Source organism: Lissotriton helveticus, chromosome 4_1 (assembly GCF_964261635.1).
Source record: "Lissotriton helveticus chromosome 4_1, aLisHel1.1, whole genome shotgun sequence".
NCBI lineage: Eukaryota > Metazoa > Chordata > Amphibia > Caudata > Salamandridae > Lissotriton > Lissotriton helveticus.
This window is the reverse complement of record NC_136063.1, coordinates 146,721,736-146,741,800: the sequence shown is the minus strand read 5'-3', so window position 1 is coordinate 146,741,800 and position 20,065 is coordinate 146,721,736. Positions and strand designations below refer to the sequence as shown.

General features: G+C 45.2%; 1 protein-coding gene across 21 annotated transcripts in view; it reads right to left on the bottom strand.

The window, feature by feature from the left end:
- Window positions 1–20,065, bottom strand: part of SCRIB (scribble planar cell polarity protein) — a 576,647-nt gene that overhangs the window by 170,561 nt on the left and 386,021 nt on the right. For 14 of the 21 annotated variants that reach the window (XM_078686589.1, XM_078686596.1, XM_078686598.1 and 11 more), the window contains 2 exons: window positions 15,010–15,066; window positions 6,746–6,802 (listed from right to left, as the gene is read on the bottom strand). In XM_078686589.1, coding sequence (XP_078542715.1) covers window positions 6,746–6,802; window positions 15,010–15,066 — 114 coding nt within the window. The remainder of the gene's footprint in view (window positions 1–6,745; window positions 6,803–15,009; window positions 15,067–20,065) is intronic. The other 7 variants (XM_078686593.1, XM_078686594.1, XM_078686599.1 and 4 more) reach the window with 1 other exon arrangement.

Below are 20,065 nucleotides of genomic sequence, written 5' to 3'. Positions count from 1 at the left end.
CTCTCCTTCGAGAGGGTTTTACCTTGTGAAGCCCTGACGAAGTTCTCTTGGCGAATGAAACGCGTTAGCTGAACTCTTTCTGTGAACCGCTTATAAAACTTGATCAATAAAGAACTTTGAAAAATTTCGCGGCTAATTCCCGGACATTTCTTTCATTCCTGCACACACCATTCAAGTATCGCATGAAGAGGAATGCTGCCTTTGCTGCTGGCGTGAATCCTGCCACTCCCTTCTGGATCGGCAAAAGGGATGGGCAGGCTTTAGAGTGGGCTGCCTCTAACAAAAGGCACAGTACCTTGAAAAGCCCCAAATTTCCGGCGCTGGTGGGTAACCTATCGAGGACAATCAGCTCCATAGAGCAAATCAATTATCTTCTCTCCTAAAAGTGCTCTAGACCAAAAGAAAAAGTTACTTACCTGCCGGTAAAGATCTTACCGCAACTGTAAAATAATCATAGACATCAGACTGAATCTGGTAACTCTGAAGCTCTCACTTCGCCGGTAGGGTGTTCTGGCTTAATGGAAACAACAGCAGTGGTGTTTCATGTCATTGAAGCCATACAGCCTACAACCCAGCAGATCATCCTCAGTTTCAACCCATTTTTTGCCCTGCCTTCAAGGCATGTGGACGGAGTGACATCAACAGACTAAGAATGTACCAAAACATCAGGTGTAATCTTGTTCACTTTCCCTAATGGGGAGGAAGGCAGGTCGGTGAGGAATCTGCAGCCCGCTACAGTATCCACCATAAAGATCGTTACTGCAGGTAAGTAATTTTTCTTATGATGAATACTTCTACCTGTAGACCCCATACAATACATTCCGCAGCAATATCCTGCCCTTGAGGTGGGCTGATAGATGGTTAGACGAGGAAATCTTACAAAACAGACCTGGCAAAGTGGCCATCCATACTGACCTCTTAATCCAGGCAATATTGCTTGGTGAAGGTATGTAGGGATGCCCACATCATCACCTTGCAGATCTCTGCTGTGGGAACACTTCTGGCAAGAGCCAAACAGGTAGATTTGGCTCTGATAGAATGGGCCCTGATGCCTTCAGAGAATCACTTTTTGCTGAAGTAATGCATTTTTGAAGCAGAGAATGACCCACCTTGAAAGGGTTCTCTTCTGCACGGTCCTCCCCTTTTTGGCTCCACAATACCCTTCGAAGAGCTCGTTATCCAGTCGTATGGTCCAAGTAGTAGTTGACCACCCGCCTAGGATCCAGACTACGCAGCCTCTCCTACTCAGTGGGATGCGGAGGAGGATAAAGAGTGAGTAGGGCAATGGACTGACCCAGGTGGGGGAGGAGGGGTCATGTTTGACTGAAAAACAGCCCTGGTCTGATTAACAAACTTGTACAAGAAAAAGGAAGTAATGGGTGGACTGAAACTAGGAGCTTGTAATATGCTCACCTGTCAGGCTGAAGTGATAGACACCCAAAAAGTTTTTTTTTTTTTATGAGTGCACATCCTTAAGGGTCAAATATTTAGGGGCTCAAACAAAGTTCTCATAAGAAAAGTTAAAATCAAATTAAAGTCCCATTGCGGCACAGAAAATGGGGTGGGAGGATACGTGTTCATCAACCCCTTCAGAAAACGTATAACAGAGGGGGATTTGAAAAGGGAAGGCTAGCCTGGCAGACAGAGGAATGTTGACAACCCAGCCAAAAACCCTCTGACAGTGCCTACTGCCCAACCCTTCTGGGCAAGGTAAAGTGCATATGAGAGGATATGTGCAGGGCCGTGTTTACAGTTCGAGCAATACCGAAGAGGATGATAGATGGAGTGCTTGAGCAAATCAAACACTCACCCCAGTCAACTGATCTGGGTTTAATCCATCATCATTCTTTAGCTCACTCACCACCTAAGTTCAGACATGGCCATATGCAAATCAGTCTGACCCTGTGCCTCATGGGAACAGTCCAGCCCGAACTGCCAAGCCATGTCTTCCCTGGAACGGAAACAAGCATCCTGGGACCGGTTTCGGATTCATAATCCTCATCAGCCAGGCTATCTTGAATCCAGTGGTAGAGTGAGCAAGGGACCCACGTCTGGGCATACCCTGCCAACTCAGGGCGAACAAAGCAATACCAAAGGGGATGATGGACGGAGTGCTTGAGCAAATGAAACACTCACCCCCAGTCAACTGATCTGGGTTTAATCCATAATCATTTTTTAGCTCACTCCACCACCCCAGTGTTTACAATTAGAGGCGCCCAATGGAACATTTGTGTTTGGCACTCCCTCCCCCACCATGACCTCTTTCTCCACAGATTACCTCACCAGCACCTTCCAACAGTGCCACTTATCTCTCCTCAATCCCTCTCTCACATGCATTGTGTTTTATAGCATTACTCATACCAATCATCGAGTGTCAGTGCACTTTACATATCACACACATTATAAAAAGGGAATTAATCTTGTGTGTGACACACAACAATGAGGATTACCGTTTCTGATCTGTGTGGTACACATTGTTTGCAGCAGGCATATTAACCATCTATGAGTCCAAAATGGTACTAAACACAACTTTAATATCGCCCCAGCAGAAACATTAATCACCTGCATTGATATTTTTATTGTTGCCTGAAAATTGTTAGATGCAAAGAAACAGCAGGTGCTTTTAAAACCAATAGTTATTTCTGAACTCAGCGCCTCTCACGAGGTTAGCGCCAGGTGCGGCCTGTTACAGTTTGACCTGTAAGGGGTTTAGATTCTTGTCCGCTGTACACGATGCAACAAAGCTGTTCAATCTCCCAGAGTGAGCAGATTTAGCACAGGTGTAAGGCGATGACAGGATGTAAGGGGAGGCTTTGGAGACTAATGCAGAACCACCCCCTTCAACAGAGAGAGGACGTCCGGTCTGAATGCTAGCTTGATCGGTGGACATTTGAAGAAGCGCAGGTGGTCTGCATAAAACACCCTCCTTGGCTAATATAGGGCAATGAGAATATGGCTGGGAAATGAGAATAACTTATGCCCAGTATTTGCATATGTTCCTCAGGACTAGAGGATTCAAGGGTTTGGATGGGAAATGCATGGTGCAGTGGAAATTTCCATTTAAACTGAAAAAGTGTCCCTCAACACTTACAAGGGATACTGCACGGCGAAGAACTGCCTGCATTGAGCATTCTCTGAGAAGGTAAACCGGTCCATCTGAGGTGTAGTCCCACTGAGAGATGATGTCCTGGACTACCTCTGGCAGTAGTAACCCCACTCAACTGTTAATAGAACGCCGGCTCATGCTGTTGGCTGACATTCAGAGCCCCCTTTAGGTGACTGGTGTTAAACCAGAACCCTTGACAGTGTGCCCAAGACCACAGTCTCAGTGCCTCTAGATGAAGGAGGTGAGATCCTAATCCCACTTGCTTGTTCATATACATCGCTGTTGTGTTGTTCGTTAAGATCTGAATGGACCGATCTTGGAAGGGGAGGAAGGCATTGAGTGCCAGCACAATTGGCCACAGTTCCAATAGGTTAATGTTAAGAACCTGTTCTTCTGGAGACCAGAGGCCTCTGATCTCCCGATTCTCCAGGTAAGCACCCCATTGTAAGGTGTAGGCAGCCATCATTACCATGGTCACGATTGGAGGTGGGTGAAGGCCATTGTGCCACTGAGGTTTGCCAAGCTCCCCCACCAAGCCACTTCTGCCACAGTGCTGTGGAAGATCACAATGGAGTCAGTCAGGTCTTCACTCGTACTGTAGCCACTGTCCACGCAGGCACCACAGCACAGCTTTGATTTGCCAACATGCGCTGGTAACCAGGAGAATTCAGGAAGCCATCGGACATGGGAATCACACGATCCACAGGATTGAAACTCTCATGCTTTTAAGGAGTGGAACAATTTTCTGTACGCTGACAATAATTAGAGGTGGAGGAAAGGCACGGAGAAGGGCAGTATCCAGAATAGAAGCTATGAAGTGGGGCTGTTGGGAAGGCCACGAGTGAGATGTGGGCTCGCTGTTTAAAAAGCCCAGGTCGAACAGCATATGTGCTGTCGAGTACTGATGGCACAACACTGCCTCTTGCAACTGGGTTTTGTTTAGCCAGTCATCAAGGTACAGAAAGATTGGGGTGCCAAACCTTCTGAGATGGGCAATCACTACCACTGCTTTCAAAAACTTGAGGGGGCGACGCAAAGCCAAAGGGTAGGACTGCAAACTGGTAGTGCGTAGAACCCGCCACAAATTGCAAGTTCTTCCAGTGTGACTGCAGTGTAGGAATGTGAAAGTATGCATTCTGTAGGTCAAGTGGCACCATCCAGTCTCCATGCTCCAACCCAGCAACCCTTGAGCTAGGGTCAGCATCCTAAATTTCTCCTTTTTGGGGAAGAAATTTAATTCACTGATGTCTAGGATCAGCCTGGTCTCCGAAAAAGCAAGCTCAATAGAATGGCAGGCTCACCAAATTTGCCTAGATGTCAGTTGAGAAGTAGTAGGTATGTAACCAGGCACAAGTCCGTATGGAGACTGCGGTACCAGTGGCCTGGGCCACAGAGTCAGATGTATCCAAGCCTGGATAAGGAGAGAGGTGTTCTGAACGTCCTGGATCACCTCCTGGAAATGGTCTCTCCTGGTCTCCCACACATGAAGCACCATCATTCGAGCAATGTCCTAGAGCGTAGCATGCGAGGAGCCAGTTGGTGTAGATGAAGTTCAGAGCTTTCAGCAGAGAAGGATTTTATTCCCCATCCCCCCCCCCCTAACCCCACCAAAGCTCCAGGGGCTTTGATTCTCTTTCTGAGGGGACTGCTGGGAAGGACCTGTCTGACTGTCCTGGAGCAGGAAGCATGAATAACCAGACTCTCAGGTGAAGGGTGAGCTGATAGGAAGGACAGGCCACCTGGAGCTGCGCAATAGAAGTGTGCCACCAGCATGTTCACAGCAGGAGGGGAAGTTAGTTTTTACCAGGCTGCCAACACTGGGTCATTAACGGGCAGCATATGTTCAGCCGCTGGTGGCACTGGCGAGAGGATTTCCATTAGGACATTGATCTTGACATCCACTGTAGGAAGCTGAAGATCTGACACTTCCACAACCCTATTAACTATAAATTGAAATGACACTACTTCTGGAGTTAGATGGCCGGTGGGGAATTACATGTCCTGTTCTCGGGAAGAGTCCTGGCATCTAGCTGAAAATAGCCTTGGAGATCATACCCTAGGTCACCACCATCTCCAATATGAGAGTAAAGACCCAGAGTATCCAAATCGAGTCTAAATAGGTCATACATCCTGCTCCTATATTCATCTTCTTGTACCGGTCATGGAGTATCCCAGCAGGATCTCAAATGGGTCGCAGGTTCAGGGACTGACGCAGCCGGCAGTGTCCAGTACCGGTGGCAGAGCTGTCCAGGGCTTGGGCGTCTTGTAATGTTGTGCCACGTCAAACCAGTGTGGAGTCTGCGTCGGTCCCAAAGTGACAACACTGAGTGGTGTCTGAGTCATGGACATGAGCATCTAGAATTAGGATGAAGACACATATGCGTGCTAGATTCACCAGTAAAGATGGCGTGCGTGGCGTTTAAAAACTGCTGGATCTGAACGTGAAGTTGGAAACTCCGGGACGGCTGGAACCGGCATAAGGAACTCTAGATGCAATTGTCTTGGTGCTGAAGGGTACGGGAAGGATGGTAGATGAGCCAAAGAGGGTCGAGGTGGCTCTGGGACCAATTCCAGAGCAGTCACAGGTGCGGGGCTGCTGGTAAGAGCTCTAAACCAACCAACTCCAGTTACAAGAAGATGATCCTGGAGGAGTCAGAGGGTGCCGGGGTGACTTACCATTTGCTTATTATGTTTCTTGTGCTACTTCTCTACCCCCCCCCAACCATAAAAAAGGTGTGAGGAAAATGACCTAGAGCAAGGTTTCGAGTGTTGTTGACTACGCCGGTGAGCTCTTGCCCTGGCCATGAAGAGTTATGCTTCCTGCTCTTTGAAGGCCATCAGTTGCATGCTCTGGCATGAGTCACAGGCACATGAGTCAAGGTCTGATCCAAGACATCAGAGGCAGATGAGTGGGGATCCGTTATGGCATCTGTCCCTCACAGTCCCTATTGGGTTTAAACCCGGAATTCTTGAGGACTTTGAACTGTTTCAATTGTTCTTCGTGGTCGGCAGTGCAAGAGCTCAAAAAGCACATTCGATCTCCATGTCAGAAAAAAACACAATCGGAGGTGGGGTCTTTGTCCTGGTGAGTTTCGTGGAGGGACCATGAGTCACCTCAAAACCAAAACTTACACTACAAAGAAAAAACTTTCAATGTCTGTGCTCAATGTGGGATTGCAGGAGAGTGCAAAGCATGTGCTCTTTACCTAAACAGGCTAAACCCATAATCTAATTTCCTAAGGGTCCTTGTAAGACATTCTCTCAGCTTGCACAAGGTTTAACATGTCCACTTCAGAAAAGACTGAGCGTACGATACCCACCTCTCCCTATACATTATCTGCAAAGGCTTTGTAGTCTGTGAGATGGCGGAGGGCTTAGTGTGTCAAGAGAGTGAAGCATATTGGGAAAAATACTATGGAATTCAGAGTGAAACATCTATACCCTGGGAATACAGTACAGCCTCTCTCATAGAGTGGGAGTATCAGGTAAGTGAGCTGCTTACAATAAGGACAGCAGAGTAGACAGAAAGAGCAAGTGCACCTCTCCAGGGAAGCAAAGCAAGCAGTTAGACAAGCAAGTCCCAATCCCCACCCCTTCCCTCACTCCCACCCACCCACTCTGTACCCGGACCTTTCTCACCTCTGTCTCCTCCTCGAGGAGTCGCGTGGCCTCCTCCCGCTCCCTACGCATCCTTTCCTTCATTGGAAACAGGACAGCATGACAGTCAGAGCAACATCCGGCCAAAGACACAAAGCAGTGCAAGCATAAAGAGCAAGAAGGAGAGAAAGAAAGGTATAAGCGTGAAAGGTAGAGCTTGAAGAGGGTGACTGCCAATTCCTGTTGCTTGTCAGCCTTAACAAATGACCCCAGAGAATATCTCCTTTTGTCATCCACTTTCAATTGAGTGTCAGTGGCGCAAGGTGGAAACAGGGGACCACACATTTGCCACTAATACAGCATTGGTAGCAACAAACTTCCTAATTGTTTTTGCTTCTGACCTATGCTAGAGAGACTCAAATGGGTGTATGAGTGTGCCCTATAATGTAAGCCTATACAACTCTGTTTTCTCCATTCCTAGAGCAAAAACACAATTCAAAAGCAGGTTGAAACACGCTAAACTCAACGGCAACAACCATATTTCAATAGAGGATCTCAAGCGACAACAAAGATCGTAGTCACAGCCAAGCTTGACACAAAATGTTGCATTATCTTTGGCCAACAATCTTTAGGTTGCAATCAGATTGAGTACAACCAGGCTGGATTTCACAGCCCAGATCTATTCATTTTTCTACTACAAAACTCAGTATATTGCATCCATTTCACTTACATCTGTAAAGATAATCACCCCTCCCCCTTTATTTTTCATCCTGTTCTGGGTTCAAGACTGGAAACTGCTGATTAAAGCTCTTAATACAAATCTACGGATGATCCTTAGCATGCCTGCGAGAGAAGTTACACTAATGTGTGTGCCCTCTCAAAACAGCTTGGTGTGAAGGTTTCTTACTAACAGATTATAAAGGGTGTTGAGAATATGAAACCGTGCCTATGGACTAGTAGCAATAGCATCACTAAAAAGCAAACTTTTTCGTTTGCTTACATTCTGTCTCAACCTTAGTCTAAATCTGTAGTAAAAAGGCACCTATTCCTATTTTCCGTACCACATTGAGGTGTTTGGACAGCAACAAAGAAAGCGCATACAGATGCAACCATGACAGTGGGCAAGACACTGAATACCGTGAGATTTTATTAACAATGGCACTAACCCTTAGGGAAGTAAGGCGCACTGCAAGGGATCTGCAGGATGATATAGTATCCACTCGAAATGTAGTTAACTGTGGCAAGTAACTATTTCTTCTGATGGACTTCTTCCAGCAGATTACTCACATTAAGAATTAGTACTAAATCACTAAATTGAAGGGGGACGGGATTCAGTAGAACTGTTTAACCTGCACTGGCAAAATATCCATCCATGTGAGCCTTCGCTATGAAACAACAGTGTTAACCAAAAGTATGCAAGTATGGATACGTGTCACCCACCAAACAATAGCCAAGGACTTCTCTAGTGAGGGCAGTAAAAGTCACCATAACCCTTGTGGAGCGGGCTCAAATGGCACCTGGAAGACTTTTTTGTCCAAGGCATAGATAATCTTAATACAAAGGGCAACAAAGTGAAAATGTGCGCTAGACCTCGCCCTTAGCTGCAGTTAAGTCCACAAAGAGCAGACTATCTAGTCTGTTCTGTTATATGTAATCAATATAATCAGACAACGCACACATGCAGTTTAGTTTATGGCATACCTGCTCCACTGTGGTGGGGTCAGGAGAAGGAGAGAAGGATGGAAGGGCAATGGATTGACTAAAGTGAGACAACGTTTGGAAGAAATGCACGGCAGGTGTGGAGCACCAGTTTTTCTGGATAGCACACCATGAAAGGTAACCAGACCAAAAGGACCTACTAGTCAGCATTCCTACGCACAGAAATTATTCTTAACAAGTAGCCAGTATAAAGCATTAGCAGATGGACCAAGCAACTGTGGATTGGTTCGAATAGCGAAACCATGAGAGAAAGTCTATATCAAATTAAAAATTCCCTGAAGGAGAGAAAAGATGGTAAACGTTTCAAAAAATGTGCCACAAGTAATGACTTAAGACTGGTCAGGGAGACATAAGGCATAGGGGGCAGCCAAATGGACCTTAAACAGGAGTGACTACCAAACACTAATGAGCAAGAGGCAGCAGGAAGTGTATATCATCAGAACATGAATGCTGCTCCCTGAGAAACGACAGAAAGCGTCCTTGAAGGCAAGGCAAAACACCATAATTCGAAAAAATTAATGTGCATGCCTTGCTCTGCCAGGGGAACACACACCCTTCGACGTAATGTTGCACAGATGAGCGTCCCTGCCAGGACTTACTGATAGTCCATCCGGCACTCTTCTTTATTATTATTGCTCAAATTTTTCTCTTCACTTTGTTTGCGTGCTTCTCCCACCTAGTGTGTTGTCTGAAGACACTGTTCTAGTACTTTGGTTAGGGGAAAGCGGTTTTAACGCTTTCAAAGGTGGTGTGCACTGTAAAACAAAGACCTCAGAGGTCTTACTCCATTTTATTCTTTTTCAATGAAGATTTCTCCAAATTAAAGCTTTTTCATTTAAACTTTTTCATTTAAGTTTTTCGTTCAACCATGAGCTTTATAGGATTGGTCATGTGTGATTCATGTTAATCATTGGGAAGAGATTTCAGTTGGCCATGAATGTGAGATATCACGTTTACAGTCACATCAGTTTTGTATCAGCAGTAGAATAGGGTTGAGTATGTTAATTATTTAAATGCAAAGCACCTTGTGTCATATCATCAGGCCGGACGGCTCATAATATTTCCTTGTTTGTTTTCATTTAGACCCCTGAGGAAGGGTCCAATATGACCCGAAATGCATTGGGAGGATATAAAATGTGAATTATGATGATGTGAGAATCATTAAAAGAAAGATTCGAAGAATGAATAAGAGAAAAAAATCAATAAATAAATATTATGGTTTGAAACTACTTTAATTTGGAGAAATCTTCATTGAAAAAGAATAAAATGGAGTAAGACCTCTAAGGTCTTTGTATTACAGTGCACACCACCTTTGAAAGCGTTAACAAAATGTCCCTGCCAGGAGGCGTCCATAACCATTGTAGCCTACAATCTTAGAGAACTGAATGGACAACCTAGCAAAGTATTGTATGGCACATTAGAAAGAACAACCTTAATTCTGCCCGGCAAACAAAGACTCCCCAGATACTAAGGCCACCGTTTTCCCAGACTCCATTGAAGAGTTCTCATTCACCAACCAGGGTGGGTCACCACTAGGATACATGATGTTATCAGGCCTAGCAAGCATAAGACTGGAAAAACTGGAATCAGTGTCTAAAGAGAAAATGAGAAATCATATGACTGATGTTTGCAATTCTATGAGGAGGAGAAAAAACCTTCATAGCGATTGCGGCTAGCACCTCTCCTTTGAAGGTCAACCTTCGCGTAGGGACGAGGTGAGATTTCTGGGCACTAGCGACAAAATTCAATTTGGTGGGAGGGTTAATCAGCCAGTCATCCTAATGTGGAGCAGGCACATGTACTCCAGATCTCTGCAGTGAACCTACCACAACTTTAGCAAATGTTGTTGTGCAGTCACTAGAACAAATGCAAGAACCATGGAAAGGTAGTGCTGCAGATCCCACAGCGAACCTCGGGTAGTGCACATCAGCAGGCAGGATTAGTGAAAGTAGGCATCCTGGATGTCCTGGGACAACAGCCAATCCCAGACATTGAGTACCAATAGCATTTGGCACAAGATCAGCATTTTTAACTTGTCCCACTGAATGAGCAGATTTATGAGGCATAGGTCGAGGATGTTCAAGCCTCCGTTCTCTTGGGACCAAGAAATAGGAGCAGGGCTAGAAAAATCCAAAAATTTGTACTAGCCCTGCAGGACTAGTACCATGAAAAATCTCCTCGGCCTTACTGCAACCTACTTGACCTCAGTCTCTGAAAGCGGAGCAAATGTGACAAGATAACAAGATTTAAAGGCCTCTTTATTGCTCATTAACTTTGTGAGCAATTAAAATGCCTTTAAATCTTGTTATCTTGTCACATTTGCTCCGTTTTCACAGGCAGAGGACAAAAGTTAGTTTGTCATTCCTACTCGCCATATGCAGTGGTCGAGTGGATTTTTCTAGCCCTGAGGAGTAGAATCCCATGCCCATTTCCTCCAAGGGCACCACCTCTATTGCAACAATGTTCAGCATAGATACAAATTTGCCCTCCAAGATAGAGGTCTGTGTCAGCGAGCACATCCTGGTGGAAGGAGGACAGGCAGGAAGGGAAGGAAAAAAAGAAGGGAGAAGCCCTTGCAAAAAAATAAATGGATGATTTAGCAGTCCATTGAGATCACCTACCAACTGGTGGTCAAGTGGGAGACACTGACACCCACCAGAAGCTAGCTAGTGCATAAAAGGTGTTGTAGAGGGAGTGGGAGTCAACAAGCTTTTGAGGCAGCAAAGCAGGCAGAGGATGTCGGGGACTGGAGCTGTTGCTAGTGTTGGCATTTCCTCAAATCCTCTTCTTAGATTGGTTGCAACAGGTGTCACCTACAGGACTGCTGTGCCGGTCAGAAGCCTTGAAACTGGGAGTGTGGGAGGGGAGGAAGCCAATCCCCCACTAAGCTTGCCACTGTGCAACTGTTCAGGAACTGATCAGTTTTGTCGCAAAACAGATGTTCACCATCAAAGGGCATGTCCATTGAAGTTGTTTGCACTTCTGCCTAGAACTCTTTGGAGGCTATTCATGAGGAGCAAAGCAATGTAAAGGACCCAGTCTCCTGTTTGGACGTTGCCGCAGTGGTGAGCAAGGTTAATTCCAAACTTTCTGCGGATTTCTGCAACTTCATCGTAAATTACCCACATTCTTCCTAAGGTGCGCAGAGGGACAAGGGAGATTTCCTTTCTGGAGAAGTTTTGATGAGTATACATTTGGTAAGCCAAAGTGAGTATCAGCAACAGTATTGGTAGGAGGGAGGAGGTTACTAGGCTTGAGTCATCTGACTTTGTGCAACCATTTTCTTTGCCTGGCATGGCCAGAATACTGGCATCCAATCCAAAATGTTCCTCCATTAAGGCATTTCTCCAGGCTCTAGGAACCTACTCTTCTGAGTGCTTGCCATAAATGCAGGCACAAGCTTTGTTTTTTAGCCTCCAGTATAATGTCTGCCAGCTTCAAGGAAGGAACTTGTGTCGAAGTCTGTTCCAAAGATGGCACTGGAGTCGGCACTGAAAGTGGCACAGAGTTCGGCACCTTGGAGGGCACATGCTGGTTTGGAGGCTGCATCAAGGCCAGAGTCTGTGATAGTGAAGAATTGTGAGGGGTCTAAGATGGAGTCATCAAAATCTGTGATGAGACTTATTTGAAGGTGACAGGGTCTTCGGTTTTGTGTTGGCCTTTAGATGCACCATAGAGCAAAAGTTGCAGGCCAATAGACCACAGTTGGAGAGGATAAAACACATGCAGATGTCATGAGAATCTGTTTTTTTTTCTTTTCTTTTTTTTTTTTTTTTTTAACAGCACCTTGGGCAAGGTTTAAATTCTCAAATATGAGGAGGAAAAATAAGGAATATCACTGAAGGGCCAAGAGAGATTTGGAAACATTATTGAGGCATGGAAAAACAAGAGCGGGTGCCTGATATACTGGCTGGCAGAGTAAATCTCCAGATGTCGTCACATCCTGGACGGGCAGAGCTGTGTCACAAGTCGCATGGCTTATCGCTGTAGAGCTATTGCTGGGAAAGAAAAGTTTCTGGGTCTACTCACGGCCTGGAGGGTATCGATAAGGTGAGAAATCTATGGGAAGAAATATCAGCAATTCAGAGTTAGGAATGTCTCCTGGAAAACAGGTCTCTCCAGGAGTGCATCTTATTTAAGAATTCAAAAAAATGGAATCAAGCATTTGGGATGAAGGATGTACAGAGAGGAACACTATCCAACTGGCAAATGCATAAAGGTTAGAGGCACCTAGGACTTGTAGATGATGTATGCACCTTTCTGAGATAATGGCTATAAAATACACAATATTACATAACAGTAGCGGTTTATCACAGGAAGCTATGGGTCTAATGGTTTCTAGATCAGCCCAGATAAAAATTGTTTGGTGTCCCACGTTTAAACTTAACGGCCGATAAGAATTGTAATGTGGCAAGCAAATGATCTTTGCAGGCCTCTTTAGCTGTCCAGGATTCCCGGACATATTTCTGAAAGTTGCTAAGTAGTTTTAGAAGTGTCTACGTGCACAACAGTCCACGTGTGTCTGGAGAAGGTTAGTTCAACTACAAAACTCTGCTGCAAAAACCAAACAAGTTCTTAAAATTACCACAATTGCGGTTTTCCTGTTCTGGATAACAAGGTTGCTGGAATCAAGGTATAGTTGGCCAAAACAAATTCATAAGAAACCAAGTTCTCTATCGATGTTTTGTAACAACCACCATTCATCCAACTCCTGGGACAATACTGAATGACCACTTTTTGGATAAAGTTCAGGATGTCTAAGGACCAGACTGAAGATGTCACAGCATCTGGGGTTGAGAAAGATCTCTCTCAGAATTCTTGAGGTCAAGAGAACAGAGTGCTCCAGGGAATCCAGCCCACACAAGAGGCAAAGAGGTCACATTTTGTTTTTCAGCTGCAATGATAACATGTCTTCACCTGGAATGTTCACTGGCTCAAATACTGAATTGTGATGTCTACCCAATGGGGAAACCAGAAGGAACATGCACTAGGAACCGGTTGACTACATAAAATTACGATCTTGTGGTAAAGTTGTGGCGAGTGAGTGTTCCTTTGCTTTCTGACAGAACGGGATTGTGTTATCTGCTTTGTGAGCACTATGGCCATACGTGAGCTGACTGGGAGGAATGCCTTTAAAGTTAGAAAGACTATTTTCAAATGTATTCGTGCTAACCCTTAAAATGATTTGCAGCTTCCCCACACAGGAGCACCAGTTCGTACATGAAAGTCTGTCATAACCAAAACTGTATTGACCCATTAGGAGCTAGGTGGACTGCCACAGTCTTGGATTGATTGTCCAAGCAAGAGTCAGCATCAAGTACTATTATCACTACTGAAGCTGTTACTAGGAAACCTACTGGCTGGGACCACTACTACTGACATTACAATTAGCACCACCTAAAGAAACATCACACCAAGTTCTTCTAACTTTAGCATAACCCCATGTCCCATTACTGGTAGTAAAGCACGATTATTTTTCCTACTGGATCCATTACTAGGATAACCATCAAAGTTACTTTAAACCAGTATCACTACTACGGATATTACAATCAGCAGAGTCAGCATCAGTAGAATGCTAAATGTTGTGCCTAAACAAACACAAGTGCTACATTGTTACAACTTGTGACACTACTAGAACTACTGCTGATTGATGCTGCTGCTACTGCACTGCTACTAGTAGTTCCAGTAAGTCCACAACAAGCTCATAAAGGTCAGATTTTTTACCCCTACTGACCTTTTCGTGCTAACGTCACAGTATGACCTTGACTGATGAGAATCGTTCTCAACTTGTTTGAGTTTGATGAGTTGGCTTGATACATTTATTTTCAGAAAGAAAGAGGAAGGGTAGACTTTTCTTTCTATTCAACAGGGGTGCTAAATTGAACCTTTGATCACAAATAGGGTCAATAGTTGTGGCAAACGAGCAAGCAGGGGGCAGCCAAACAAAGGGAGAAGCAACATCTAGATGGATATGTACGGAATGGAGGTATCCACATGGGCTACTTGGAGCAATGAAGGGTGACACTAAGAACTAATGGGAGTGGAAGATGGAGTTCATGATGATGGGGAAAGGTGATGCATATTAAAACAGGGCTAGAAATTCATAGCAATATGTGCAGCCAAGATCTGCGATTTAACACCACCTCAAACCATCCCCTCACTTCTGAGTTGTGGTTGCACTATAGCTGGAGAAATAACACATTAAATAAAAAATAAATCACTGAGAAACATTCTGCAGTGAAACTCTGCTGGTCTGCACATATGTATTATGTATTACATGTAGGCACATTGACCGAAATAGCAAGGCCAGTCTAGTGGAATGCACGTAAGAGAATTATGAAGGCAAGTTTGTTGATGCTGGTAACAGCAACATTTAAAATTTGACTTAGCTTTATGGGTGAAATATAACTCCCTGAAAGCGTGTGTAGTTTCATGAGCATTGGATTCGAAGTAGATGTGAGACAACTAATGTCTATTGCAACACCTGACTGCAACATGGCTGCTGATACTAGTATTTCTAACCCAGTGTTGCTACTTCTCAGTTAGTAACTAAAGGATGAAACTTAACATTTGATCAATTTGCTCACCACTTTCTCCAACTCTTCTTTCTCCCATTGAGAGGTCTCCCTCACCATTTCCATTTCCTGTACAAAACATAACGGAAGCATTAGAAGCTCGGCATAAGACTTTCAGAAGCCCGCCAGCAAGCAAATTAAAGAGGATACCGAAATTCATACATCAAACTACAGGAGGCTTTGGTCACACAATTGTTACTGTGGTTCAGACAATCCACTAGCCAATGACCGCAATAGCATGACCAGCTGGACTACACTGGAACACTGCAGATCAAAGGGTGGGGCTGGAAAGAGTTAGACCATTGGCTGAAGGGGCCAGAGTTAGACCATTGGCTGAAGGGGGCAGGACTTAAAGGATATTTTCTTTTTCTGTGCATAACATTTTATTATTATTTTGAACAGTATGATAATCAACAATCAAAAGAGCAACATATTACTGACCTTCTGTTGAATAATAATTTGTAGGAATCTAGCTCTTTATGTGATATATAAATAATCTGATACAGTGTGTAAAAAGTCCAGCGGTTCCCTTACTAGTGGGTGGACAGGGCATGCAATGCAATCCCAAAGTGCTCTGTTAAGGGGTAGTGTGGTCGGGCAGCCTTAGACTTAACACAGAGGAGTGTAAGACATCTGCAAATACACAATGAACAATAAATGACAACACGACTCAAGAAGGAGATCCACGCCAATTTATAACAAGCATTTGCAATGCAATAGGTCGCGCATTAGGAAAGTTTGAGCTATTGGTATTGTAAATGACAAATTATTTATGTGGTGGTTTTGAAAATAGCAAAATTAATAGCTTTGTCATTTACAATGCCAATAGTTTTAACTTTCGCAAATGTGACATCTATAGCATTTGTAATGCAATATGTGTTGTATTTACGTGACAGATGTATTGATATTACAAATAATAGTTTTACATTTTTTTAATAATTAATACTTAAATAAAAATTATTGTAATTTATAATGGCAAGAGCTTAAACTTTTGTAAATAGCTTTTGTGAAGATTATGTTCAGTGTATTGTATTGTGACGAAAATACAAGAACAGAAGTGAAATATTAACATCTTTTTGTGAGATTTGTAATAAAGCTTGAAACATTGACAGAACATATTTGTAATATGCAATAGGCGAGACCTGCGCCAAACAGATTTTCAGAAGGGCCTCAACTGAAACTTCTCTAACGAGCGCCGCCCGAGTCGTTCGCCGGCCCCAGCGAGCTTTGTGTTTGCAGTAGAAGCTGTTGACACCTCGCCGAGAAGAGAGCACCGCAAATAAGAAAGCGATCAGCCCCATGCACTGTTAAATGCGCCCTGTCTGGGGAAGCCCCAAGAGGCTAAATAGCTGCTGGTAATTACGTCGTGTGACTGCCGGTCCACTAATTTAATAACGGCCTCTGAAACCAAGTTGAAGAGCTTCTACTAATTAACCCACCCTTATCAAAATGAACGTAAATTACCGGTGGCTGACACCAACCCTAAATAGCACTGTGGTCCCTCAGCTGCCCCGGCCCAAATTAAGGAGGTCGCAAAAGGGACAGGAAGTCAGAAGAAGGAGTAGTTTCTGTCCTGTAACTCCAGTTCTGTAGTATGGGTATCTCTGTTATAGTCATAATCTAGTGAATAGTCCCGGCCATGTGCGTGGACCCCGGAGCAATCAAAAATAATCTCTTAAATTGTCAAAAAATGCAGAACTGCACAGACACTTAAGAGAGAATTTAAAGACCGATAATGCAGCCTATATCCACAGGCTACACTGTCCAGTACTTCAACTAGAAATTCCATCAAAAACCCACAAACAGCACAGCCTGTCCAGATTTCTCCCCATAGAAAAGCTTGCCTTTACCAGCAAAACTCTCAGGAATGATAGAGAGGAAGGAGTGGACAGACAAGCCCCATAGGCTGCCATTATGTGGCTCAGAACAGGATACTGTGCCTTTAAGAGAACTCTCCAGAACACTCTCAGTATCCCAGAATGCACAGCAGGTCCCTTTTACTTTCAGTTCTTTTTGAAGGCGTAACACGCCAGACCTGTAGCATTCTTAACATGAATATCTCTCTCCACCGGGGAGGAGGGCGGGAGCTTATGACTATAACAGAGATACCCCTACTACAGAACTGGAGTTACAGGACAGAAACTACTCCTTCTGTAGTAGGGGGATCTCTGTGTATAGTCATAATCTAGTGAAAGAATGGCAAGCCCATCCCCACACCAAAGCGGCGGTGGAGAAAAAAGAAATAACACCACTACTGTGCGAACAGATTTCGCAGCTAAGCCTGCCCAACCTGAGCGTCTGTCCTGGCATCAGTGTCCAGACAGTAATGCTTAGCAAAGGTATGGACCGACTTCCAAGTGGCCGCCTTGCAGATTTCTGCAATTGGAACATTACGAGGCAAAGCAGTCGTGGCAGCTTTGCCCCTGGTGGGATGAGCCTAAGGTCTTATTATTAGCCTTTTGGTAACACAATTGTATACAGGACACAATCCACCTGGAGATGGACTGTTTTGAGGTAGCAAGACCGGTCCGGACTGATACATAATTGATAAACAATTGCTCTGACCTACGAATATCTTTGGTTTTATCCAGATAAAATTTCAACACCCTCCTAACATCCAGGGAATGCAGAGACCTTTCCGCTGGAGATGAAGGATTCTGAAAAAACATAGGTAAAGTTATGGTCTGGTTAACATGGAAATCAGATATAACCTTTGGAAGAAATTAAGGGTGAGTACGCATAACAACCTTAGCAGCATGAAAATACTGCGAAGAAATATTGCCATTCGACCATGTCGAATGCCATCCTGGCGTCCAAGGATAATATCACTGCCGCTGCCGACAGTGTTGGCGTTCGAGCCAGCGCTCCATGGATCCGCCGGAGGTTCAGTGCTGTACTTGTGTGGCATAAAGCCCGATTGATCCGGGTGGATCAATTGTGGAAGGTGGGCCATCAGCCTAGTAGCCAGCAGTTTCGCCAGGATTTTCGCTTCTGCATTTATGAGCGATATGGGGCGATAGGAGCGGCATTCCGTTGGGGGTTTTCCGGGTTTCGGGATCGCTACAATTGTTGCGGTCCTCTGGTCTAATGGGAGTTCAGTAAGCGCCCGACTGTCCGTGTACATCGCCAACAGCGGCACGCTTAATGTCTCAGACATTAACTTGTACCATTCAATGGGGATCCCGTTGGGGCCCATCGCTTTCCCTGACTGTACCGCCTTAATGGCCGATTGCATTTCATCCAACGTGAGATCGGCTTCTAGTTCCTCTGCCGCTTCTGGTGTAAGTGTTGGGGTTGGTATGGGACTAAGGGAGGCTATAGCTTCCTCCCTCGTTACCTCTCTGTCTGGGGTGTACACTATTTGGAAGTAGTCCGCCAGGGTACTGACTATTTCTTCTGGGCGTGAACTAAGTGTGCCGTCTGGGGCGCGCAGTTGTAGTATTACCCCCTATCTTGTCCAACCAGGCTAGCATTTTCCCTGCCTTGTCACCCACGTCATAGATTCTATGTGTGGTCGCCGCAATATTGTCAATTGCCCATCTCTTCATGTGGTCCCCATATCGTTGCTGACATAACTGTAGTGCGTGAAAAGATTCTGGCGTAGGATCTGCCATGTGATTTGTATTTGCTGTGTGTAGTGCAAGTTCTAAGTCAGCTAATTCCCGTTGTTGCGATCGTTTGTACCCCGTAATGGATGCTATGGCTCGCCCCCTCAAGACCGTCTTGTATGCCTCCCAAAGGACTGAGGGAGAGGAAACTGACGCTGTGTTTTCGGCGAAGTAATATTGCGTTGCTTTCCGCAAGTCTTTTCGAATTGTGGGGACTTTGAGATACCCCGGATATATCGGGTATATTCTCTTGCGGGTTTCCTCCTGGCTGGAGAGTGTTAAGGTCATCGGGGAGTGATCTGAAATTCCCCTAGGGTGTATGCTGATGTTGTCAACGGTCATCGTACCAGTGGTCTGTGTCAGGAAATAGTCCATGCGCGATAAGCTATTATGCGTTGCTGAGTAATAAGTGTATTGTTGTAAGGTAGGGTGTATGTCTCCACACGTCCGTCAGACCCAGCGCCTCTAGGAAGCTGGTGAAGCGAGTAGGCCCTTGCGTCTGTGTCCGGGCAGGGAGTCGATCAGTTGTGTCATGCGCTGTTGCGTTAAAATCGCCACCTATAATAAGGTCCCCTGCTGGTAGATTTAAGATGAACTTCCCAGCGCAGGCAGTGCAATGGAGTGGAGCGACGGAGGTATGTAGACTGAAACCACATTCAGTGCTCTACCTTCCCACTGGCCCTGGACGGCCGCAAAACGGCCCTGATCATCCGTTTTGGTGTTTAAAACTATGAAAGGGAACGTCTTCCTAATCAGAATGCCGGTCCCTCTCGAGCCCGACGTGAAGTCGGAGTGCACCACCATTTTGTACGCTCGCCTATCCAGGGCCTGATTTGCCTTTCCGGTAAGATGTGTTTCTTGTAATAAGACCAGTGCTGGTCCAAGTCTCTTTATGGCCTGCATCACTAGACCTCTCTTAATCTTATCGCCTAGTCCCCGCACATTCCACGTCAATAATTTTAGTGGCGTCACCCGTGCCTCCCGTGTGTCCCCTGCTCTGTTATCATGTTGTAAGCTTAGCGTCATGTCGAATTTGGCTGTAAGTGTAAGAGTGCGACCATAATCGTAGTGTACATTGCTTACCTTTCTGCGACGTCATCAGTGTGTCCCTGCCATTTTGTCCTGCCTCTATACATAAAGTCAACAAAACTAAAACCAGCACCCCCCTCCCCTCCCACCTCCCTGCACAACGGACTTTGAACTGCCTGCCCCCCAACTCATCAGAGTGCATGTCCCCGTTCAACCCCATAGTACTTGCTTGCTGGGGTAAAGGTCTCGTGGTGGCACCGGCCCTCCATGCCCTCCTCAGCCTGTCCCGAGCCAGTGTCCGATAACAGCCAGACTCTCTGTTCGTAGCCTCTTTCTGTTCTTCGACTATTGATTGAGCCTGCGGTCTTTCAGTGTTCGTTGTCTATTGATCCCGCTCCCGGCGACCTTTCTGGAGTTGTAAGTCTCGATGC